General features: G+C 49.3%; 1 protein-coding gene across 5 annotated transcripts in view; it reads right to left on the bottom strand.

The window, feature by feature from the left end:
* EYA2 (EYA transcriptional coactivator and phosphatase 2) overlaps positions 1-26,334 on the bottom strand; it is a 272,621-nt gene that overhangs the window by 30,761 nt on the left and 215,526 nt on the right. For all 5 annotated transcript variants that reach the window (XM_082744870.1, XM_082744873.1, XM_082744874.1 and 2 more), the window contains one exon: positions 20,606-20,695. In XM_082744870.1, the coding sequence (XP_082600996.1) occupies positions 20,606-20,695 (90 nt within the window). The remainder of the gene's footprint in view (positions 1-20,605; positions 20,696-26,334) is intronic.

Below are 26,334 nucleotides of genomic sequence, written 5' to 3'. Positions count from 1 at the left end.
AAAGCACATGGAACTCTGAGTTTGACCTCTAAGAAAAAAGCTGGTGGGGACATCTCTGGCTGGTTGATGGGTGGGTAGAATCTGGGGAAAAAAATGGCGTTGTCAACATTTTGAGCACATCTCTTTTTACTTAAGGAAGAGGTTTGAATTTATCTTCAAGAATAGGAGATCCGCAGGGGATGGGAATGATGGGAACCCCTCCCCTCATTAATTTTTAAAGACCTACGGGGTAACCGTGTTGTTATGGAGATGTGGGGTTGGGGACAGTGGCATTTGGGGCGGCCTGGGCTACTCTGTGGGGACCAAGGCTGGAGCCTGGGAGAAAGGGATGGTGTGGTCACTGTCCTCTCTCTGGTCCCCTGAATGGGCTTTGGATTGCTAAGGGGTTTGCCGGAAGGTGAGGTTCGCTTCCAGAGTCCCTGGCACACGCTGGCCCACAGCCCTGTGGCAAAGTGTGACCTTGAGTCCTGACACCTGGGATCTCTCACATCCGTGGGCCTGGGACAACGCCAGGGCCTGGGTAGCAGCGTGCTCTGACAGGCCTGGATGGAAAGGGCCTGGATGGTGGGGAGGTTCCACCATGCGGGCAGGTGGGAGTAGGGGCAGACGGCAAAGAACATGGCGGATGTTAAGTGGCGAACCCAACTGAGGAGCTCTTTGGGGAGCACTGGGAAAAAAAACTGGGGCTACGGAGTGACCGCTCTTGAGCTAGCTTACACCCAAACCTCTACTGTTCCTCATTCTGCATTTCCTTTCTTCCCATGGGCCCGGAATTCTCATCGATATTTGGCGGTCTCAGGTCTCCCCAAGACCTTTCCTAAAATAGCAGAACACAACGGTACACACCCCAGCTTGAAAGGTTCTACAGTCACGTTAATACAGTAGTGATTAGCCACGTGTGGCTATTGATAATTATTTTTAAATAAACTTAAATTCAACAGCATACAAAATTTAGTTCCTTAGGCCTATTTCAAGTGCTCAGTAGCTACATGTGGCCACTGGCTACGCCCATCGTCACAGAAAATTCTAGTGGACAGTGTTGCTGTCAAGGGGTAAAGGAACCAGGCTGACGATTCTTCTGTGCTGATAAGCTCACTTAGGGACGAGCTTGCGGGCCGGCCTGGAGACTGGGCTCACTCTGCCCACGCTATGCTTGAAACATTTTTGTTTTTGGAACAAGAGCCAATATGTAAACTCGGGAGACCTCTCCCTCTCTCCTCGCTTCTCCCTTCTTGTTCTCACTCCCTTCCTCTGTCTTTCCAGATTTTTGGCGACTCAGACTTTACACGCTCTGGCAGTGTGAAGCTTGCATTCATCCGTCCCAAGCCGTCCCTGGCCCTTTCCAGGGCTCTGCAGGCTGGTCTGGGTTTTCTGCCCTTCACGTTACGGCTTACATGGCCCCAGTGGGCGTGCTAGTTGGAGCCCTCTGAGCTGCAGAAATCTTACCTAGAGGGAAGGGTCCTCGACCGGCAAGCCTAATATGTTCCTGAAAATGGTCTTTAAAAGCCAACGCTGACTTTGAAGACCCAGGCAGAGAGAAAACAAAATTAGTAGCAGACTTCTACCCCCCGCCCATGGCTTTGCCTGAAATTGGAAAAACACCTCCTTCTGCTCTCCAGTCCTTCCCGCAAGCTCAAAAGCTGCTCCGGGGGTCACACGGGCTCAGGCCCCTGGGCAGGGCTCCCCGTGCTTTCCCTGATGTCAGGGGAAAGGCATGTGGGAGGCTCTGGTTTTCTCATTTGCAAGGGGATTGTTGGGGGCGCTAAAGTGTGACAACAGTAGCGATCACATTTCGGGCTTCATAAAATACCATGGCGCTCAGCTAGACGCTACCTCATACTCCACCAGCTGACCTGGATCCTGTTACCCACTGGGCCTGGGCTGGCAGTGAGGGGGGTGCGACAGTGCCGAGGAGGGGAGCTCTGGGGGAGGAAGATCCTACACCCCCCAATTCTCCTGCGCGGGGGGCCAGGCTTTGGAGGTGGGGTGCTGGCTTTTCACAGCCTAGGGTGTTTCTTGCCTCTTCAAGGTCAAGTGTGGCCATGCTGCGGGGTCTGAGCAGGATCCGCTCATAAAGACAGAGGAAAGGTTCTGATGCCCGGACCTGGGTGAGAAGCCTGGGCCTCCATGCAATTCCAGCCACGGAGAATTCACATTTTCTGATCCAGAGAAACACCCGCACATTGGCTTGCGCAAGAATGTCCATCATCCCAGTGAAAAGCAGGAAAACACCTCAAGTTCCCTCAACTGGATCATTGCTAAATAAACCGTGGTACGTCCATTCAGCAGACTCCTGCCACAGACTCCTGCCTGGCAGGTCAGAAGAGTCAGGGAGACTTTTATGTTAGCACATGGACGTATTCCCAAGACATCCTATTGTGTGCGGGGAAAAAGAGAAACCTGAGGAACAATACAGCCACGTTCACACTGTACATATGCTGTTGACCTAGGAAAAACATGGGGTTTTGGAGCGCTGACCCCCACACAGTCAAAAATCTGTGTACGACTTCTGACTACCCCCAAACTTAACTGCTAAGAGCTTTTGTTGATTGGAAGCCTTACTGGTAATATAAACAGTTGCCACATATTTTATATATTATATGTATTATATACTATATTCTTACAATAAAGTGAGCTACACAAAAGAAAGTATTAAAATCATAAGGAAAATACGTTTTACTTTTAATAAATATAGGACTGTGCTGTATTTATTAAAAAATCTGCATATCTGTAGATCCATGCAATTCAGACTCATGTATGGGCGGCTCAATCAGAAATCAGTAGAGCATCTGACTCTTGGTTTCGGCTCAGGTCGTGATCTCGGGGTCATGAGATCGAGCCCCATGTTGGGCTCTGTGCTTAGTGTGGAGACTGCTTGTCCCTCTCCCTGCACGCCTTCCCCTGCGAGCTCTCTCTAATAAAAAAATCCTAAAACAAGCAAACCCATGTTGTTTAAGCATGAACTGTATTTATAAAAATCCATTAAAAACAAAGTAAAATATTTTATATGGATATATACATATACATAAATAGAAAAAGAATGATCTGGAAGCTTACACATCTGATTGGAAGCAGCAGTTCTATCTGGGAAGGCACTGGGATTGGGTTAGTGGTCAAAGGAGGCTTTAAGTTCATCAGAATGGGGGCGCCTGGGTGGCTCAGTGGGTTAAGTTCATCAGAATGCTTACTCCCCCCTTCTCTCCCTCCTCTGCTCTCTCTTTTTCTATAAGGATAATGTACATATGCATTGCCTTTGAAAACAGGAAATGTTTCATGGGAACGAGACAGGATCTAACACAGGAGCAGGGGAGGAATCAAGGGAGAGGGAGAAGCAGATTGCTCTGCTGAGCAAGGGCCCTGATGGGCTACTTGGTCCCAGGACCTTAGAATTATGACCTGAGCCGGAGGCAGATGCTTAACCGACTAAGCCACCCAGGTGCCCAGCACTTTGCCTATATTAAGGGCGATGCTGTTGACGTGCCGTCTCACGGAGGAGAAGACGAAGTGGGGAGACGTGCAGAAACGTGCCGTTGTGGGCTGAGTTGTGATTGTGAAACCCCAGCCCCCAGGACCTGCAAACAGACCTTATTTGGAAATAAGCTCTTTGTAGATGATCAGGTTAAGGTGAGATCAAGAGGGTGGTAGCTCTAATCCAGTATGGTGGCGTCCTTATAAAAAAGGGAACTGTCGACACAGAGACAGACACAGGCAGGGAGAATGCCAGCTGAACATGAGGACAGACAGACATGGCACAAACTCTCCCTCACCACCATCAGAAGGAACCAACCCTGCCGGCACCTTGATCTCAGACTTCTGGTCTCAAGAACCGTGACACAGTGTTCCTGTCGTTTCGGCCACCCAGTGTGTGTACTTTGTTCTGGGAACCCCAGCAAACAGATACAGTGCCCCAGGCTACACAGTGATGGAGAGGAGGAGCCCAGATCTACAAAAACCATTTGTAAAAACATCTTGTGGCCCCAGAACCGTATCACACAATGCATGGGTCAAGAGCAGGGACGTTTCAAGGATGAAAAGTGGCTCTTGCCTTCCAGGTACTTAACATATCACTGGGAAAGAGGAGGTACATGTACATGAAATGCCACACGGCTCATTTAACACACAGACCTACTGATCACCTACTATGTGCCCGACACTAGGCTGGATCCTGCTTGTGTCCTGGAACAGTCCCCGACTCCTTGCTTCCCCTCACATTGCTCTATGAACCCATCAGCAAATCCTGCTGGCTCTCCCATCAATGTATGTCCACCATAGGTCAATATATATTCACAACAAGTCAATGTGTAGTTGGTATATGTCCACGATCTGACCATTCACACCTCCTCCACTGCTCCCATCACACTCCAAGCCCTCCTTATCTCCCACTGAGATCAGCGCTCCGCAAACTACAGCCTCCCTGTGCAAATAAAGCTTTATTAATTTTTTAAAAAGATTTTATTTATTTATTTATTTATTTGCCAGATAGAGATCACAAATAGGCAGAGAGGCAGGCGGAGAGAGAGGAGGAAGCAGCCTCCCCACGGAGCAGAAAGCCCGATGTGGGGCTTGATCCCAGGACCCTGGGATCATGACCTAAGCTGAAGGCAGAGGCTTTAACTCACTGAGCCACCCAGGCGCCCCCACATAAAGCTTTATTGCAGCACCATCAAGTTCATTCATTTACTACTGTCCATGGCTGCTCCTGCCCTACAACAAGAGAACTGAGTAGTCAAGACAGAGATAGTGTGACTGGCAAAGCCTGAACTAGCTACTACCTTGATCTTTACAGAAGTAGTTTGGGGACCTCCAAGTCAGACTCTTGGGTCACTTCCTCACTCTCCCTGCTTCTCCCCTTTCTACACTCCATCCTGCCAGGCCAGTCCACATCTTGCAGCCAGAAGGGTCCTGTTCACTCCTAAGTCAGGTCCCGTCTTTTTCTACTCAAAACCCCACCATGGCTCCCACCTCCCTTGGAATAAAAGCCCGGTCCTCACAAAGGAGGGTCCTGGGTGCTGCAACCCGTCTCCACCTCCCACCATCTCTCACTGCACTTGCAGACACGGCAGCCTCCTGCTATTCCTTCAACAACTGGTACACGCCCGCTGCAGGGCCTTGGCACCTGCTGTCCCTTCTATTTCAAATGCTTTTCTTTCCCTTTCCAGTTGCCAAAAGCCTGAAGAGGCTCTGTTGATATAATCTTCTTTGTAAAAACGGCTCCAACGCCACCTTACATCGGGACAAATAACTTGTCTTTGTTTTCCCACTTAGTGGGGCCTCTAGAACTACCTAGGTCTGATATAGTAGCCAATCTCTACTCTTATCCAGGAATTTTGAAAAACTCTAAAGATAGCATCCATCAGAGAATATAGCATTTAGGAGCATAGACTCTGGACCCCAGGTTCTGGCCCTGCCACTCAGGAACTGAATGACCTTGGGCAAGGTATTGAACCTTTTTGACCCTCAGCTTCCTATCTGTAACTGGGCTATGGAACACTACTTACCACACTGGAGTACTGCAAGGATTAAATGAGTCAGTAGAGCTCAGGCACTCTGAAAAGGAGAGAAAATGAAAATTCTTGCTATTATCACTAATTTGAATCCTACAGGCCTGAACTCTGTGCCTGGCACAGTAATGGTCAAAGAGGAACAGAGTTCACCAGCAAGAGAGGCTCATGGACGGCCAACCCTGGAGATAAGGCAATTTAGAAGCAGAGCAGAAAAATGCATTCCTCACTCAAACCCCACCAACAGGTCAGGACGCCGTGCACTCATGCGTCTCTGGGAGCGGGGGCAGGAGAGAACTGGTAGCGACGTTCAGGTTCTCATCTCCCGGATGTTGCAGTTGCGGTGTTCAAATGCCCCTTCCTGGGCTTCAATCCCAGCTCTGCCATATTCTAGGTACGTGACCCTGGGTGGCTTACTTCCCATCAAACTTTTAGTTTTAGAATGACTTTAGATTACAGAAAATTTGCGAATATAGTTTCCATATATCCTAAGCTCAGTTTGCCTTATTGTTAACATTACACACACACACACACACACACACACACACACACACACACGTTATATATGTAACATCTTACATATACATGCATTTTAAAGATTTTCCTTATTTATGAAAGAGAGGGAGAGAGGAGGAGAAGTGGGGCGGGGAGAGGGTCAGACTCCATGCTGAGCGCAGAGTCAGATGTGGGACTCGATCTCAGGACCCCGAGATCATGACCTAAGCCGAAACCAAGAGTCAGACGCTTAACTGACTGAGCCACCCAGGCGGCCTAGCATCTTATATTTGGGTGGTGCACCTGTCACAACTAATAACTACTACTATATCCTTATTAACTAATGTCAATTTCTTTTTTTTTTTTTTTTTAAATCACAAGTTGATTGGCAATTTAATTTTTCTTTTCAACATTCTGTTCTGCAGCTTCCTTGGCCCTTTTTGCCCGGAAGCCGAAGAGCAGGGCATTGGCACGGGTCACGTGAAGACTGACGAACAGCCTGCGTTTCTTCTCCTCTGGGAGGACCCCGACTCTCTCCGCATGGACATTCCGTGTGGGCATGACCCGGCCCATCAGCTGGGTGCCCAATCTGAGTTCTTCGGCAGAGCTAGTCATGTGGACATGTTCGGCCTTCTTGGAGCCACTGAGATCCCAATGGTCTGTGCCACCTTCTCGGGGATGCCAGGCACCAGTCACCCTTCCAAGCAAAAGCCCCTGCCAGCTGGACTTTGGTGCAAGGCCTCACCCGGGGGGGGGGCAGCCCGCGATGGGCCAGATGGGCTCTGACGCAGGGCACGGTCAAAGCAGTGTGCCTTGGCTCGCTGGGCCCTGCCTCTGTGGCTCTGCCACGTCCGCTGCTGGAACCACGTCGCCACCTGCTCCTGTCAGTCCTCGTGGAACCGGGGCTTCAGGATCGTGCCCTTCTGGCTGGGCACACGGCTGTCACCTCTGGGCCTCCTCCGAGATAGGCCGGCCCAACTAATGTCCATTGTTTATGCAGAAATCTTTAGTTCTCTCCCTCATGTCCTTTTTCTCTTCCAGAGTCCCCTCCAGGGCATCACACCACATTCTGTCCTCTTCTCTCTTTATTTTTTTTTTTTTTTAAGATTTTATTTATTTATTTTACAGAGAGAGATCACAAGTAGGCAGAGAGGCAGGCAGAGAGAGAGAGAGGAGGAAGCAGGCTCCTGCTGAGCAGAGAGCCCGATGCGGGACTCGATCCCAGGACCCTGAGATCATGACCTGAGCCGAAGGCAGCGGCTTAACCCACTGAGCCACCCAGGTGCCCCCTCTTCTCTCTTTAGGTTCCTTTGGGCTGTGACAGTTTCTCTGACTTTCCTTGGAGTTGCTAACACTTTCAAGGGGTACCAGCCAGCTGTTTTGCAGAATGTCTCCCAGCGGGGATTTGCCCGTTGTTTCTCTCCTGGGTAGACGGGGTTACGGGTTTCGGTGAGCAGGACTGCAGGAGAAAGTGCCATTCCCACTGCAGCATGTCAAAGGTGCATCCTATCAACATGACTTTCCCCTGCTCATGGTGACCTTGACCCCCTGGCTCAGGTGGTCTCCATCAGCTTCACCCACTGTAAGGTGACTCTCCTCTCCTTTCCATACTGATCTCTCTGAAAGGAAGTCACCATGCAAAGTGCACAGTTGGGATGGAGAATCTAAATCAATGAGTCAGGAGACCCTGGGGGGCTCAGTCGGTTAAGCATCTGACTCTTGATTTCGGCTCAGGTCGTGACCTCAGGGTCATGAGATCGAGTCTTGCTTCTGGCTCTGTGCTCACTGGGGAGTCTGCTTGAGATTTTCTCTCTCCCTCTTCCCCTCCCCCATCCACGTGTACTCTCTCTCAAATAAATAAAATCTTTTAAAAAAATAAATGATTCGGAATTTTCTGCAGGGGAGAGTCCCCTATCCCCCTCCACTTATTTATTATTTTAATCGTTATCTGTATCATTATGGACTCACAGGTGCTTTTTTTTAATACTCAGAGTCCAATAGTGTGTTCCTTGTTTTTGTAGCCCAAGTGCTCCAGCTTTGGCTACTCAGAACTCCTCCAGGGAACTCCTGGGTCCCTCTGACATCCTCTGTCCCTGTGCGGTTTTTGGAGCACTTCCTTACTTTCTGACACCTTAAGATGCTCCACATGTATTATGGGTATTTCTTGGCCCAGCCCTAGAATCAGCCACTTCTCCACGGAGCCCTGGTTCCTCTTCCCGGAAAATGGTCACAGAACCCAAGGTCTGGGTGTCTGGGGTGCCCATCGCCACCACAGTGTCAGCGTTTCAGGGCTCTCTTGGGCGACAAAGTCTCCAGTTTCTTTTTAAAAAAATTATGAAACATGCTTAGTATACCCATTGGTAGGTGTGTCACAAAGCATGTGGCAGGCCTGAGAAATAGTACCAGTTACAACCCAGATCCCTCTTTCACCAGGCGTCCAAAATCGAAGCCCAAAGAGGGCCTAAGTGGAACTCATGTGAAGAGTCACGAGGCGCAGGGGAGAGTGCCTGCGGGGCCGCAGGGGTGTCCCGCCTTTCACTGGCAATGATGGTGATCTGTCCGTTTGTCCTGTGCTCGACGTCCAGATTTAGTTTCCGGGGGAGGGTCCTCTCATAAAATGGGGGGTGGAGAGCTTCTCATCTTTTTCTTTGTTTCGTGATTTGTGCTAAATGGGATTTATCCTTTCCTTGAATGTTTGGTGGGATTCCTGTTTACCACCAGCTCAACCTGGTGCCTTTTTTGAGACTACGTCCTTAATTGCCATTTTAGTCTCTCACCATCATTGGTTTATTTATTTTTAAATTTCCCCTTGGGTTAATTCTGGTAATTTAGGTCTTCCTGCCAAGTGTCAACCTCATCTAGGTTTCAAGTCCATTGGCATAATACTGTACAGTATTCTAATTAAAAAAAAATGCATCTCGGGGCGCCTGGGTGGCTGAGTGGGTTAAAGCCTCTGCCTTTGGCTCAGGTCATGATCCCAGAGTTCTGGGATGGAGCCCCATATTGGGCTTTGCTCGGCAGGGAGCCTGCTTCCTCCTCTCTCTCTCTCTGTCTACTTGTGATCTTTGTCTGTCAAATAAATAAAATCTTAAAAATAACGCACCTCCCTCGAATCTACAGTAACGTCCAGCCTTTCATTCTGGATGTGGCTTATCACCTCCACCTCTTTCCTTTTTTCCTAGCTCATACTTGCCAAATGCTTATCTTCCTTCATGGTCTTTTTGATTTTCCTGTTTTACTAATAAAAACGTAACTTAAGGCCGGCTCATTTTCTCCTGGCCTCCCGCAGGCTTGGATACTTGGCCTTCCCGTTGTCGTTCAGTTCCGAACAGCAAGTTCAGGGACGTATCAAGACTCGTTCCGCTTAAGCCGGCGACAGCCGGGGTTTCCCCAGCCTGCGCTGCTGAGGTCTGATCCCGCTCCTTTTTGTCCTCGGCTGCCTGGAGACACGAATGCCAAAAGGAAACTGCTGACAAATTTGCTTTAGAAAAATCACTCTTGTGACCGGCCGGGTGGACTCCCCGGCCACCCCTCCTCTTCCGAGGCAGGTACGTTTCCAAGTGAGATCGCGTCCTGCGGCCTCTAGACGGGCGGGAGAAGGGCCTGCTCCCTGGGAGGGAAACCCGGGCTGTCGCTCATGTGTTGTCTAAGTGTTGGGGACTCCTCTGCGGAGCACCGAAGAGGCCGTGGGCTGCGCCGCATGGTCGGCCGGCTGCCGGGATGCTTGGGAGAGCAGCTCGGGGCTGACACGGAGAACTCACTCGCCCGCAGAGCTGCGCAGCAGCCGGCAGCCCTCGGACTGTCCGCGGCTTGCCCGGACTCCAGCCCCTCCGGACTCTCTCTAGTGAGATCCTTCCTGAAACTCTGGCAGCACATCGAAACGCTCCCCCTTGGGCCTGCCTGCCCACCCGGCCACTAGAGAATCTGGCCCCAAACCTTTAGGTCCCTCTTGTTTCTTAGAGAAGACTTTTCTTCCTGGCTCTCTGCCAATCGTGTGCCTTCTTCGTCCCCTTGGCTCATCTCAAAACTGTGCTGGAGGGACACCTGGGTGGCTCAGTGGGTTAAAGCCTCTGCCTTCGGCTCAGGTCGTGATCCCAGGGTCCTGGGATGGAGCCCCACATCGGGCTCTCTGCTCATTGGGGAGCCTGCTTTACTCTCTCTCTCTCTGCCTGCCTCTCTGCCTACTTGTGATCTCTGTCTGTCAAATGAATAAATAAAATCTTTTAAAAAATAAACTGTGCTGGAGTCAGCTTGGCCTGGGCTTCCACCTGCACGGTGCCCGTACAGCGGGATCTCTCTGGGCTCCGGTTCCTCATCCGTCCAACAGAGCCAAAGAACTGTCCCTCGCAGGCAGCGGTGACATGTGAGGAAATGCACGTGCGCCGCCCAGACGGGAGCTCAGTAATGTCTGCGCCCAGCAAGTTAGCATCGTGGTGCCTCAGTTTTCCCATCTCAGAAATGGGGGTACGCCCCAGTATTTAGCATCTGCGGTGGCGAAAGGCCTGAGTGAATGAGTGCCGGTGGGCCCCAGGGACAGTATGAGGTACGTGTCAGCTGCTGCTGTGGCCGTGTTTATCATTCCTGGCTGTGTCCTGCGCCCAGCTCCTGCCGCGGCCGGCGTCCTTCTTTCTAGAAATGCATTCAGATCCTCTATGGCTCTGTCCACCTTCTGGGTGGGGTGTGAGGGCGCCGTCATGGGTCCTCAGGCTTCTGTTGTTACCTGTGGGGCTTCTGTTTTGTGTATACAATGGGAAGACGCTGTGTTAACTCCTGGGGGAGCTTTTGTCTTTGTCTTGTGCATTTACGTCAGGAATTTCTTCTCCTCTCGCTGTCGGACCTTGCTTGTCTTTCTCCAGACGTCATTCCGGCTACACCAACCTTCTCTGCTCTCTCTTTCCCTATGAACCCATTGTCTACAGCACTGTATTGAGTCTGGGGAACCTTCTTTCCCCAACCAGATGGCGGTCACTCCTGTGGGAGAGGCAGCAGAGCACGGTGGGTGAGCCCTCAGACTCCGGAGCCAGGCTGCCTGGGTCTGGATACCGCCACCGCCAACTGTGTGACTCTGGTTCGCGTAACCTCTCCGTGCCTCAGTTTCTTCATTTGTAAAATGGGTGGTTTGGACTGAATGTGTGTGTTCCCGCCACAATCCATAAGGTGAAGCCCTGAATCCCAGAATTTGGAGCTGTGGCCTCTAAGAAAGTAAAGGTTAAGGTTAAATGAGGTCAGAAGGGTGGGGCCCTAATCTAATAGGATTAGTGCCCTTCAAGGAAGGGATGTCAGAGAGCCCCTTTTCTCAGTCTCTGCATGCGTACTGAGGAGAGGCCACGAGAACGCGGGGAGTAGATGGCCTTCTACAAGCCAGGAAGAGAGTCCTTGCCAGAAACCAGATCTGCCAGTGCCTCAGTTGGGGACCTCCAGCCTCCAGAACTGTGAGAAAGTTCCTTTCTGTTGCTTAGACCATTAAGTCTGTGGTATTCTGTTGTGGTAGCCCGAGCAGACCAAGACAATGTGTAACAACAAGGGTTACACAAGTTGTGTGCCCCACATCAGGCTCCCTGCTCAGCGGAGAGCCTGCTTCTCCCTCTGCTCCGTGCTCCTGCTCTCCCTCCCTGTCTCTAGCTCTCCAATAAATATATGAATTCTTTAAAAAACGAGTTAAAATTAAATAAAATAGAAATTCTGGGTCTCAGTCGCACTAGACATAATTCAAGGGCTTTCTAGCCCCACGTCGCCAGTGGCCACTATACTGGACAGAACATTTACAGCACTGTAGAAAAATCTACCAGACGGGACTGCTCTAGACCATCGGTTTCCAAATTGTTTTTTTTTTTTTTTAAATATTTTATTTATTTATTTGACAGAGAGAGATCACAAGTAGGCAGAGAGGCAGGCAGAGAGAGAGTAAGGGAAGCAGGCTCTCCGCTGAGCAGAGAACCCGATGCGGGACTCGATCCCAGGACCCTGAGATCATGACCTGAGCCGAAGGCAGCGGCTTAACCCACTGAGCCACCCAGGCGCCCCTCCAAATTGTTTTGACCATGACTTTCAGTAAGAAATACATTTGCTATCACACAGAGATTTTAATTACCGAAACATAATTTCTACAACTGGAACAATTTTCCAACAATATTCACCACTACTGTTTGTGACGTACCCAATCATACTCTAGTTTACTCTTTTCTCCTTAAATTTCTGAAGAAAGGATGCTGGACTTCAGCCTTTAAATGGTCATGGTTTGGTTTTTCCAAAATGCTAGCGCTCCTTGCGTGGTAGGAAGCAAAAGTGCGGGAATGGGAGAATGACCTATTTTGAAGGCTTTTCCTCATTTCAGTCCCACAGGGACCTGCAGAAGAAGTGGTGACTCGGCCAAATTCAGTGCCTTGTTCAAGGTCTGAGAGCTAAGAAGGAGTGGGATGGGGATTTGAACCTGGGTCTTTCTGATCCCGGGGTGGCATCCCCATTCTCTTCCCAGTGTGAGGCCTCTCTGGGGAGTGGGAGCCTCCATGGCTGTGGTTCCAGGCTCTGGTCCTTCATGTGGAACCAACCGTCTTGGAGTTTGATCTATGGAAGCCACTTTCATTTACTTCTCATTTTATCTTGAAATCTATTCTCCTTTTCAGACGTTTAAAACCCTCATTTCAGGGTGCCCTGGGTGGCTCAGTCCATGAAGCATTTTACTCTTGATTTTGGCTCAGGTCATGATCTCAGGGGCATGGGATCGAGTCCCAAGTCAGGCTCCACGCTGGGCATGGAGTCTGCTTCAGATTCTCTTCCTCCCTCTCCCTCGGCCCCTACCCTCAACTCTAAGGAAGTATAAAATAGGGGCGCCTGGTGGCTCAGTGGACTAAAGCCTCTGCCTTCAGCTCAGGTCATGATCCCAGGGTCCTGGGATCGAGCCCTGCATTGGGCTCTCTGCTCAGCAGGGAGCCTGCTTCCCCCCTCCTTCTGCCTGCCTTTCTGCCTCCTTGTGATCTCTGTCAAATGAATAAATAAAATCTTTAAAAAAATAAATAAAACGTTTACCTCATCCTAAGTAATATCACCTATGAAATCACTGGCTTAATGGCTCAGTCGTTTCCACCCCTAGACATGAGAAGGAAAAAAAACTTATACGTTTAACACTTTCTTTTCTCTTTTTAGTATTCAAGTAAAAGCCAGCTGCCTGAAGCCTGGGTTGGGCTGTCCACTGCGTGATCCAGGAATCTCGCGTAGCCGGCCGGCAGCTCTCAAGGCCTCCACGCCATGATTCTCTAGGGGCTGCCGCCGGCTTTTTGGGTGTGACAGTTCCTCACGCGCAGGGAAGTCCACAGGGCCGGGTTATTTGGCATTCTGGGTCCTGCCTGCGGCAAGCCAGTAGCTCTTCCCTTTCCCGGGATGACTGGCACCCTCCTTCCCATTTCCAAACACATCCTCCTGGCAGGATGGCCCTGCCCTTGGGTCTAGGGAAAACACACTGATGACAAGGATAAAGGTGTTGCAAACCCCGACAGTGTGTGCTCGTGGAGAGGACACAGTAACAGCGCCCACCCTCTCTCAGACACTGAGCTGGCCCTGGCTCACCACGGCCTCCGTTTCACGTCTTTCTCTTGCCCAAACTGAGCGCCTTCTTGCTGGAATTTGGAAACGCTCCCAGTCACACCACTGACCCAATCTCAGCCATTCAACAAGCTCTAGATTTTCAAATCTATTTTTAACCAAAGTTATAGTATCTTGAAACAGAAAGAACGAATTCTTGTCTTGAAGATTTACATTTTTTAAGAGTGCAGGCCTTGGAGTCCAGCAAACTCTGGTTTGAATCTTGGGCTTAATACTTACAGCTGCCGTGAGCTTAGGCAAATCCCTAACCCTCTCTAACCTTTACTTTCCTCATCTGTAAAATGGGGGGAAAGAAACATGACGGGCTTCACAGGGTTGTCACAAATTCCTGGCACCTTTGCAGGATCCTATATGCACATGACGATAATGAAAAGAATTATAATAAAATAAAACTAATAATGCTGATAGCCATCAGTTACATCATGCTATTATGTTTTAGAGGGTTTATATACATTAATTCATTTAATTCTGAGTAATCTTATGAGGGAGGAATTATAATTACTCCCGTTTTGCAGATGAGGACAGAGGCACAGAGAGGTTAAGTACTCACCCGAGGTCACACAGCTTTTAACTGCAGAGCTGGGTTATGAACCCAGGCCATTTGGCCCCAGAATCTTTGCCTTCAACCATTGCCTCATATTGTCTCTGGTAAAGATCCACCAGACAGGGGAGGTTTGCAGTTCGTCCTTTGACTTTTTGCACCCATCAAAGACATTTCAAAATCTATCGAGAGCATGCCACCTCTGTGCTGGCATTCGGGTTGGGTAGGCACTTACTAGAAATGCTTCACACTTACTGTAAAGTGGCTGGCTGCCTACATTACCTCCTTTACCTGCCAACGAGGGAGAGCCCAGAGGCCCCTGAAGCTGAGTGGGCACAGGCAGAGTCTCAGGGGGTCCAGGAATGGTCTGGGAACAACCACTGAGAGGATCCGTTCCCAGGTCTGGATCTGGGCTTGCTCCTAGCCACTCCCATCTCTCCGCGTGACTTGCAAGGCTTGGCGGAGACCTTTCATGGCTCCGGGTCTCCAGGGGGCAGAGAGCAAATGATGGTCAACCCTGTGGATCTGGTTACAAACAGCCCAGTCTCTGCTGTCACTGTCGGGGACTTAGTCAGGCCAGAGAGTCCGCGTGCCAGCACAGGGCATCCTCGTACAGCGGAGGAGCTGGGCTCAAGAGCAGGATTGTACGCACTCCAGCTCTGATCTTACAACAGCCTACAAGGTATGTTTTCATCCTCGTTGTACACAAGAGGCAACGGAGGTGCAGAACAGGATTTGCCCCAATGTGTGAAGCCACATTGTGTCTAAGATCACTCAGTGAACAGCAAAACGGGGTTCACACCAAAGTCTGACTTCGACGCCTGTGCCTCCACCGCCACCGTTCGGTGTTTTCTCTGCTTTGAAGGTCACGGTTCTCTGCCAACCTTGCTTTTGCAAGCACCCCATTCATCCTGGGGTGGATCAAGGAAAGAGCTTTCTATGCCACAGCAAGTTCCCGCCGTCACCCAGCCTTTGGACAGGTGGAGACCAGCTTGGGCGTAAATGCCCGGGCCTCCCAGCTGTGGACGGCCCCTGCGGGTGCTCGAGTCCCCCAGCACGCATGCGTGTGGGGGCAGGGAGCTCTCAGGACTCTGCTTCCTTCCTGCCCCTGGCAACACACTGAACCAGCCCAGGGGGCAACCCGTGCTCCTCACCTTCCAGCCTACACCTCGGCAGGGTGTCAGCAGGTGTCTGGCCCTGGGCAGAGAGTCCTGAGATCTCTTATTCACTCCAAAATTTCTTTTTACAATGGAGCTGGGTTCTAATTCAGCTCCAAGTATACTTTCTTTTGCCTTCTCTTGGTTTCATTGGGTTTATGGGGAGATAGAAGAAGAAACCGAACTGTTGCATCTCCCAAAGCTACATGGCTTAATATTGGGGCAAATCCTAACCCTAGAGGAATGGGATACTCCCACCACCTTCTCTAGGGACGCACGCTTGCACACATGCAGATAATGTAACATATCTGCATATGTTACATTCAGTTTCAGGGGTTCATGTACTCTTCACAGAAGCCAAGGCAGAAGCAGGGCAAAGAGGGAAGACGGGGAAAATGAGGCCAGAATTTTCTCTAATGCGGAACCGCCATGCTTTGTTCACCCTGGGGCCATGTTGACCGGCATCTCCTCCCCTGCAGCCTGAGCCGGGAAGTCAAAGCCAAGAGAGCTGTGTTCCCTAGAGTCTCCGCTCAGCTGAATGGAGGCCGCAGGGCTAGGTCCTATAGCCCTGTATGAAGTGGCAGCTCGGGAGGCTCCCCACTAAAGGGCTTTCTGGGTGAGTGCAGGTCAGTGAGCCCCGAGGATGGTCTCGCCAGCTCTTGAGCCATAAGCGCACCAGCTTCAGTTGAACCCGCACCTTGCCCCGCAATCCAGCCAACGTGTCCATGACGCGTCCTCTGGCCCAGCTTCCAAGCTGCTCCTGCACAAAGGTGAGGTGGCCTGGAGTGGGGAGCTGGTTGGCGGAATTTATGCCCAAGCTCAGCAGCTGGAGTCCGTGACCTTGTCGTATCTCTGTGTTGCATGCATGGCTTTTGAATCATTGTGAAATCAGGAGTTGTATTGTTCTAGCTCGTAGTAAGATAAACGATGTCTAACAATTTAAAGGAAACAGTTTGCCTTGGTACCGTGGAGTCCCCCCAGCCCTCGCCCAGCCCCGGAACACGCGCTGCACCCCTGGTGGAAAGGCGCCTGCTTGTTGGGCACGTGTGGCGGGTCAGGCTGTGTGCGGGCGGATTTCATCTCTCCCCCATCATCATTACAACCTGGAAGCTCGGTTGTTCTTCTACCTGTTGAGCACATGAGGGAAATGAGGCAGAGGAGAGGGAGACCCCTGCCCCGGGCACACAGCCAGGCATGCGCGGAGCCAGGATGCCAAGGCAGATGGAATGGATTAGAAGGTGCTTGCCCTGAGCTCAGGACAGGTGTCCTGGAGAGCCTGAGGTACAGCTGACCTTGGCGCCTACCCTGTTTCTGGAGTCTTCCTCCTGGGTGCTTTCACATGGGAGGCTGGGGGCCTGACTTAATGGAGCTTAGGTACCTGCTTCTAGCCTTGCTCTCTCTGGTCTGTTCACCCAGCAGCCTGACGGAGAGCCTCGGAACATAAGTCAGATGGTGTTCTCCTGCTTAAAACCCCCCAGTGGCTTCCTGTCACCCTGGGAAGATCAGCCAAAGCCTTAGGATGGCCCAGAGCCCCACGTGGTCCGCAGCGCGCTCCCACTCCCACCCTCCCTGATCCTGCGCCGGCTTCCCTGTCTCTGGAACCTGCCAACTCGGACCATGTCTCAGGGCCTCTGTCCTGCTCTTTGGTCTGCGCTCTCCCTGTCCGGACACCCACGTGGCCTGCTCCGTCACCTGGTTCAGGTGTCTGCTCCAATGTGGCACAAGCCTTACCTGGTCGTAGCAAGTGAAACAACAGCTCTGGGACCGAGTCTGCTGGTCTCTCTCTTTGGGGCACTTTATCGGACATTAAATATTTGGTTGTTTGAGGTCTGCTTCCCCAGCTGGAAGGTCAGTGCTTTAAGGGCGGGGATCTTGCTGGTCTCATCTGTCCCTGAGCCCACAGCCCTTGGGGGAGGGCTTCCCTGAAACTGCTGCTGCGACCGAGAGCGGACTCCCTTCTTTACAGATGGCCCCGCAGGCTCCGAGCAGAGAAGAGGGTCTTCTGACTTCAGCCCCTAACACCTCACCATCCATGCAGGGGCTGGTCTCGTGGCTTTGGGTGGGTCATGGCCCTCTCCCGACTCCCACAGTCTCCCTGGTGAGCACCGGGAGGCTGCCCGTGGACTTGGACAGGGGCTCCTGCCCCAGCAAGCTAACGGTTTTAACATGGGCACCACGGTTTCAGTTCTGCTGGGGTGCCGTCTGGCACTGGGGACATTTCTGAAAAGCATTTAGGGAGTAAAAGCAAACTGGCTTCCCTGGGCAGCTCCAGCTGGGAATTCAATCCTTCACCAGGAGAGGTGGCTTCCGCTTCGGAACCAATGCGGAACAGCCGGCGGGGGGGGCTAAAGACATTGCCTTGAAATACACAACAGTCCAGCAAAACACCTGGCCCTCAGGCTCAGGTTCAACCCACACCAATAAAGTGCCCACTGTGTATCAGGCGTTCTTACTGTGTGGGTCTTAACTCTTACCTCTGGCCGTCACTTTGGTATCTTCCCCGGGTGTCACAGACACCTCCAACCCCATGTGCCCTCAACAGACGGATGGGTTTCCCCCCTGCATTCCCACATCTGCCCATCTCAGAGGATGGCACTGTAACCCTAGTCAAGCCAAGCCTCCCGCTGCACCCCAACTCTTCTCTCTCCCTCATCCCCCATCCAACCCCTCAGGAGCCCTCTTGGCTTTAGTGCAACCCCGAAGCCTTGATCCAACCAACTTTCTTCTGTTGCTTGGACGACTGCAATAATTTCTTTGCTGGTCTCCCAGCCTCCACCCTTTGCCTCCTGTTGCCCATTCTCTACGCAGCAGCCAGAGCAGTCCTTTTAAAACATAAATGAGATCACACAGCTTTTCCTGTTTAATGCTCCCTGGCCCCACGCTGTGTACAGCACATAGGATAAACTCTGATATCCACGACCCATGTCTGGCCCACACCTCCCTCTCCAGACTCTCTTATCCCAGTCGCCACTGTGCTTTCACTCATTCACTACAGTCACTGTGGCCTTCACACACTTCCAACCCCAGGGCCTTTGCATGTGCCGGTCCCACCTCTCTAGATCTCCACCTGGCTGGCTGCTGTCCTCTTTTAAGCCTCAGCTCAAGTGTCCCCTCCTCCAGAGGCCTCTCCTGACTCCCTCGAGAAACGCTGACCACCTCCTCACAGCCTACACCTCTCTCCCATCACTCACTGTCATATCTCATTGTCGTATTTTCTTCACGACTATCTCATTAAATGGACTTTCTCATTTATGGATTTGTTTGGCTGTTTACTGCCGAGGCCCCAGGCATTGAAGGTGACACAGCTGGAGTTCCTGCCCTCATGGAGCCAACATTTTAAGGAGGAGATCTTGAGAAACGAAAACCAGTCTGGATTTTTCAACTAAAGAGAGCCAATAATCGCTCTTCCTTGGCTAAAGCTCATCAGGTTTTGTGATTTGCAATCAGCCAACTGTATTACATTACGCTCCATAAATATTTGCTGAATTCAACTGCCGTGTTTGTTTTGCTCTTTTGTTCTCTCCCTCCCTCCCAGCTCCCTCTTTTTCCCCAAGACACGAGAGGTCACTGTAAAGCGGGCCTGCACATTGCATCTGGCTGAAGGGACACTCCTGGGCTTGATACTCACAGAAAAACCTACCATGCCAATGTTCTCTTTTGTCATCAATGACTTTCTACATAGATCCTCTCTTTGATTCCTCAAAAACTTGAAAACAGAGCTACCCTATGACCCAGCAGTTGCACTACTCGGTATTTATCCCAAAGATGCAAAAGTAGTGATCCAAAGGGCCACCCGCACCCCAATATTTACAGCAGCAATGTCCACAATAGCCAAACTATGGAAAGAGACCAGATGTCCTTCAAAGATGAATGGATAAAGAAGATGTGGTATATATACACAATGGAATACTACGCAGCCGTCAAAAAATGAAATCTTGCCATTTGCAATGACGTGGATGGAACTAGAAGGTATTACACTGAGCGAAACAAGTCATTCAGAGAAAGACAATTATCACATGATCTCACTCATGTGTGGAACTTAAGAAACAAAAACACAGGATCATAGGGGAAGGGAGGGAAAAATAAGAAGATGAAATCAGAGAGAAAGACAAACTGTAAGAGACTCTTAATCATAGGAAACAAACAGGGCTGCTGGAGGGGAGGTGGTGAGGGAAGGAAAACCTTCCTGATGACACGTATTACTCATGCTCGGGGCCAACCAGGCTAGATCTGAATTCAGAGCCTTCATATTTCTACTTCACAGGCTAGTCCCAGGGATTTTTGATTCCAGGAAGAAATATTCCTGCTAAGATAAACTGGACTGTTCTTTCATACACAGGATAATTTTAAGTTACCTTCATTTTTCAATCTGGTAAACCAAAAACACAAGTACAATTTGCAAAGCCATTTGATCCTTCAGTTAATCCTCTTATCAGCCAAAACAACAACAACAACAACAACAACAAAGCCACACCAAACCCCTTCTCACCTTGTAGAAAGCTGCTTGCTCTTTCATCAGAGGTAAGTCATGCATTGTATTTCCCTCCTTGCTCTGGCTACTAGGGAGCTCAGAGAGATTAACTCTGAACTTCACTGCAGGAGTTGGCCTCAGCTAGATTTTTTGGTACAGTACTTTACCCTTATTAATTAACTTAGCTTTTTATTCCTTTGCTTTGCTTTTATAATTCAATTTTAAATATGTTTTCCATTTGAAATCCTTCTCAAATCTTTCTACCACAGGCTGGATATAAACAAAGGAGTTAAATTCATTTCTGATGCTACCTCCTTCCCCTTTCCTATCTCTTTTGCTACTTGCTTCGGGCACAGAAGCAGACACTAAATAAGCACCAGTCCCTCTGCTTGCTCTCTCTCTCTGTAAAACGTGTTTTCAGGGGAATGTAAATTGTTTTTAAAAGCTTCCATCCTGGCCCACTGCTAATTATTACTGACCCAGGAGGATCTGTACTAATTTGCCTCAATAAATTTATTAAATAGTAAGTTTCAGGAGGAAGCGACCGCATGGCCTTAATTGGATTAGCGAAACCGCCAGTGGTCATCGCCGCCAGAGTAGCGAGAAGCCCACTGGCCGCATGGGGCAGCTGTGGCGATCAGCTGGCCAAGTGTGTTTTCAATAAACTGTCGCTGGCCACAGCGTTGTGCCTTCTTGGGGGTTGTCAGCACAAGTTTCTAGCCTCTAAAGGAAAAAGGAAAAGCAGAAAAGAGAGAAGGCCGCATCTCTTCCCCTGAACCCGCCGCAGGTCGTTAAGCATGGGGACTATGACGCGGGACGGGGGGGGCGGGGGGTGCCAAACCTCCAGGTCGTTGAAGAACAGATGCGTATCTGCAAGGTTGAAGATCATTTCTTCCATCATCAGGCCGATGCGCACCGACGTCGTGGTGTCCTGGTAGAAAGAAAGGACAGAGTCACCTGCCGGCGGCGCCTCTCTCTCCCATCCCCCTGCTGACAGGCAGTCAGGGTCATTCCTGATGGGCTTCCACGTGGTCTCAGCCGTGTCTCCATGTGCGGTCAGGGTGACGATGCCTGTCGGCTTCCGAGATTTCCCTTCTAGGCGCCCCTAGTCTCTACTAGCCCTCTCCCCCAAATGTCCCCGCAACTGCGACTGTGCTCAGCGTTGCCAGATCCAGGAATGGCAGCAAGAAAGGAGGGCCCCCCCAAGCCTTTCCCCTTCCAGGGAGACCTAGAAGACTGCAGGGAAGCAGCGCAGACTGTCTCAAACCCACCGCGAGAGCCGACATGTATGTTGGTTGTCTCTTTGCTATGGTCTCTGTGGATGTCGTCAGACTCCTCCCGATACGTGCACTATCATGGTGACCTCGCAGGAGGATTAATTATAAAAACAAGCGCACAAACAAAACCCCATGATGGCCCATCCTTACCCCGGAAATCTAGGCCGCCATTAAAAAAGCAAAGTCATGTGGGAGTTCCTGATGTAAAACTATCACCAAGATATGAAGGAAAAACTGTGCGGTAAAAGGGTCCCTTCTCTCTCCCTCCCCCCTATACACAGGCTGTGATAGACTGCGAGACTCTTCACCCATATTTGGGGTCTCTTCCTGGAGAGCTTCTCCATGTAGGAGGGGGACCCACACTGGGGGCACACGACACCCATGGGTCCAATCTGGTTTGCTGCTTGTTGGCATATGGCTCATAAGCTAAGAATGAATTTCCACATTAAAAAAAATTTTTTTTTGAGAGAGAGAGTGCATGTGTGTGCAAGTGTGGGGAGGGGAAGAGGGAGAAAGAATCTTTGGCAGGCTCCACACCCAGCATGGAGCCCGATGCAGGGCTTGACCCCATGACCCTGAGGTCATGACCTGAGCCGAAATCAAGAGTTGGACACTCAACCAACCGAGTTACCCAGGCGCCCCTGACTTTTTCCATTCTTCAACAGTGTGTTGTCTATGGCAGGTTTGGCGCTTTAAAGGCAAAGGAGAGCAGGAGCCACAGAGACCAGGTGTCCTGCAAAGCCTAAAATATTTATTATCTGGCCCTTTGTAGGAAAAGTCTGGCAACCCCTGAAATATACCCTCCCTGTTTGACTCAGATGTGACTGTGTGACTTGTGTGGGTAATGATATGTGAGCAGAAGTTGTGTTTCATTTCTGGTCTGAATCTTTAAAATCAAGTGCATGGTACTGGGTATTTAGCCCAAAGATTCAGATGTGGTGAAAAAGAGGGCCATCTGTACCCCAATGTTCATAGCAACAATGGCCACAATTGCCAAACTGTGGAAAGAGCCAAGATGCCCTTCAACAGATGAATGAATAAAGAAGATATGGGCCATAGATACAATGGAATAGTACGCCTCCATCAAAAAGGATGGATTCCCAACTTTTGTAGCAACATGGACAGGACTGGAGGAGATTTATGCTGAGTGAAATAAGTCAGGCAGAGAGAGTCAATGATCATATGGCTTCACTTACTTGTGGAGCATAAGGAATAACACGGAGGACATTAGGAGAAGGAAAGGAAAAGTGAATTGGGGGAAATCAGAGAGGGGAGAAGAACCATGAGACACTGTGGACTCTGAGAAACAAACTGAGCATTCTGGAGGGGAGGGTGGGGGGGTTGGTGAGCCTGGTGGTGGGTATTAAGGAGGGCATGTATTGGATGGAGTACTGGGCATGGTGCAAAAACAATGAATCTTGGAACCCTGAAAAAATAAAACAAACAAACAAACAAAACCCCAATAAAAGCCAGTGTATGGTTGGTCATGCTCTCTCCTCCTACTTCACAAGACTAAATGTTCCAGAGACAAGATGATGTGGGTCAGAGCTGCTACAAACCAGGACGGGCATATACCATAAAAGAGAAGTGGATGATGTCTTGGAGATGCTTGTTACCTCACCTATCCTAACTGATACATGTGAAAAATACTCAGCACGATGGCTCTCAGTTCTGGCTGTACACTGCAATGACTGGGAGCACGTAAAAAATCCTGATGCTCAGGCCCTCTCCTGGGCCAATAAAATCAGAATTTCTGAGGATGGAGTTCAGGCATCAGACATTTGGAAATCTCTCCACCCTCCTAATTTCAATGTGTGGCCAAGGTAAGAACCACTGGTCTAAAAGGATATACAACACTTGGTAATAGTCCAGGTTAATATCTTTTAAGTGCTTTCTCTGTGCCACTGTACAAATTAACTCAATTAGGCCCCACAAAGACTTATGAGTAGCGCATTATTATTTTCCCATTTTACAGATGATAAAACTGAGGCCCAAAACGATTAGGTAACTTGCTCAAGGCCCCGCAGCTAGTGGGTGCTGGGATGTGAACTCAGGTCATGGAGCCCCAGAGCAGCCCTGCTTGTGCAGAGGCCTTGGAAAGGCTGTGGTGGCAGGAGGCATGAAGGGGACCTTGTACACATCTTTTCCTGCTTGAATTTTTCACCAGGAGGCTGTCTCACTTCTAATAAAAAATAAATAATTAACGACATAAACCCTTTTTGACCCTGAAAAAAAAAGGGGGAAAAATGCAGCTGGTGATCTCAGCTCACACACACAACTGTGAAGAATCAAGCCCAGGAACACAGAAATTCGGTGAAACACCTCCTGAGGGCCCCAGAAGCCAAAGCTTAGCACTCCGGGTCCTGGCTGGAAGGCGGCAGGGTACTCAGCGAGAAATGAAGAAAAAACGAGGAATGCAAATGTTTTGGGTCAAGCAGGGAATTGGTGTGTGACCCGGGAAATGGTTTTGGTGGGGGGGGATGTTTCCACACATGACTCACCCCTGAACCATTTCACCCCTGCGCGATTGTACGTTCTGAAGCCGCGCACCCAACCACGGGTGAGCAGGCTTCGTGCGCTGGACGAGAGAGAAGCTGCCGTCTACACTCATCCGCTGAAAGAATTTATATAGAAAAATGTCTGCTCCCAGGCCAGCGCATCAACCAGGAAAAGCAATTATTGCGTATGGGATGGGCTGTCTGTGAAAAGTATTTTGTGTAGCTAGAAGAAGGCAAATGTTCAATATTGATACAGCTGAAATGACATCTTATTGATAGCAGCAGGATGTGGGGAGGAAGTCTGCATATGTGTGATGGGGGCCAGGGTGAGGAAAGAGAGCTAAATTCTCATCTTCTAATTTGGGAAGTCAGGGAGCATGCCTAAGATGGAATTGAAAAATCAAGAAGTAATAACATAAGCAGGTTACTTAGAAATTTGGAGATAAGTACCAAAAGAATCAGCAAGGGTTGGAAGTTGTTGCCTGTGGGCAGAAAGAAACGGTATGTGTGGGGTCCACTAGGGACTGCTGTTTCCTCTAACACTTTCCTTTGTAGATCTATATGAGTTTTAAACTCTATGCATGGATTTCCTAGATTAAAAAAGCAAAATTAAAAATAAAAGGGAACATACTGAGTAATTTCCTAGAGAAAAACCCATGCAGAGGAACAGGGGACATGTAAAAAGTCCTTCATTACAGAATTATTTGTAAATACCAAAGATTGAACAATTTAGCTGTCTGGCCAAAGGTTACTAGAGAAATAAAATGTAGTATATTCGTTCGGTGGAAAACGAAATTTAATGGAAAGAAATGAACCACATCTCCACATATTAATAGGGACATGTCAAAAAATAATACCAAGTGAAATTAACAGTTTTCTGAAAGTTATGTACTGCATGTTACTGGCATTTACTAGAAACACACACAATGCTACTACCTATTTTCCATAGTCACTTTATATTTATAAATTTCTGGAAGATTATACCCAGGGTCAGAACAGTAACTACTTTTGGAAGGCACAGTGGAGGGGACAGGAATTCGAGGTAAAGATGAACGTAAACTTTAGCACGAGCTAGAATATTCTAAATTGTTTTGAAAGAGAAGGGATTCACATACTTATCATATAATCAAAATTAAAACAAAATTTTGAGGCACTTGTCTTGGTGGAATGTGAGACTCTTGATCTCAGGGTTGTATATCTGAGCTCCTGTTGGGTGCAGAGATGACTTAAAAATAAAATCTTTAAAAAAATTTCAAACAAAATGTTAAAAACACCCAGATGTTTCTGAGGGGAACCTTTAGAATGCCCATCTACTCCTGGAGAATTCTCATTGTTTCAGGTTTTCCTAAGATCTGCCTTCATGCTGGCTGGGGATTGTTCTGAATTCTGTAGGTGGGACCTCTTTTTAAGGAATTTGATATAAACTAGCTGTAAGAGGCAGAAAAGTCTGGAAGAGCCCAACTGTCCCAGGAATTAAGTAATACAAAGTGTGACCCTGAGCCAGACCACTTTATCCAAGTAGAAAATGTTTTTCCAGGATTGCAAAGACTGAGAAACAAAAGGCAGGGTGGTGGGGACTCTGCAGTAATTGACATGAAACACATCCACAGTGAGGGCAACAGAAAGCCCCTGGTTTTGTCTCTTGCTACCTGCCCAATCTGTTCCTAATTTACTCCACAAACACAACGCCTTGGTCTGTTGGCTAAAGTCGCTCTGTGCAAGTTGGAGGGGGATTCTCTTTCTGATCTAGCACATCACCCTGTCAAATAAACCCTCACACAGGGAAACCTTCACGCCACTTTCTTCAGCTACAAACAGGCCAATGATCCATTCAAACTCACTCTGACCCCTCTCATACCCGAGGTCATGGTGAGGTTTATGCAGCAGACACTCCACCAGCACTGGTCATTGTCAAAATCCCCCAGGCCACGTCCTCGAACCCTTACGCCAAGAACCTGTGTCTGTAACCCAAAACACCCGAACACCCCAAATCAGGTGGTACTGTACGAAAACCACCTCTTAATCATGACATACTCTTTGGATTAAAAAATCATCAGCTTGTTTAGGTTCATTTCCTAAATAAGCAACAGCACACCCAGATTGTTTTTAACAAATGATCAATTTAAACCAGAAGGGAGAACTGAAAAAAGGGATATTTCCTCCCCAAATAGGCTTCCATTTGTAACTTGTCCATCAAAGGACCGTGCTGGGGGCAGGTGGTGTTGGGTGGACGGAACGTCATCTTTGTTTGACTTGACAGTTTGAGGTGGTTCTCTCAGAGAGGGGACAAATCAAAGGCACTTGAGATTTTTTCTACGTGTTCTACGGGGTGCTGAGAGTGACGTGGCGAGCTGTGCTGTGCGAGCGTTCATTCAGGAGGCAGATGTGGAGGCTCCAAAGCCTTGACACCTTGCCTCAGGTTGGGAGCTGTGGACCTGGACGCAGCTCTGGGATCTAATTATTATGCCTTCCTGGTGGAGTTCTCTAACAAGAGGAGGATGGCAGGAACTTTCTTCACCTGGGCTGCTCTAAGATCTGCCCTGTGGATCGGTAACTCATTTGTCTTGTGATGCACGCATGGTTGTGTCTCCTAGATGGACGGGATACAGTAAGAGCGTGAAAACGAAAATCTTTCCTAAAAGGAAATTAATCTGACGTCAAACAAACTCGAATGAAGAAAACAGCCTACGATTCTTGGAGGTTTCTATCTCTGAACACAAATGTTATTTGGGTTAATTAAGACAACAGTGGCTGTTTAATACCAAGTCTCCATCATGCTCAAATGTACAAGATCC

Source organism: Mustela nivalis, assembly GCF_964662115.1.
Source record: "Mustela nivalis genome assembly, chromosome: 8".
NCBI lineage: Eukaryota > Metazoa > Chordata > Mammalia > Carnivora > Mustelidae > Mustela > Mustela nivalis.
Note: the sequence above shows the minus strand (reverse complement) of the source record. Positions and strands in the feature narration are given on the sequence as shown.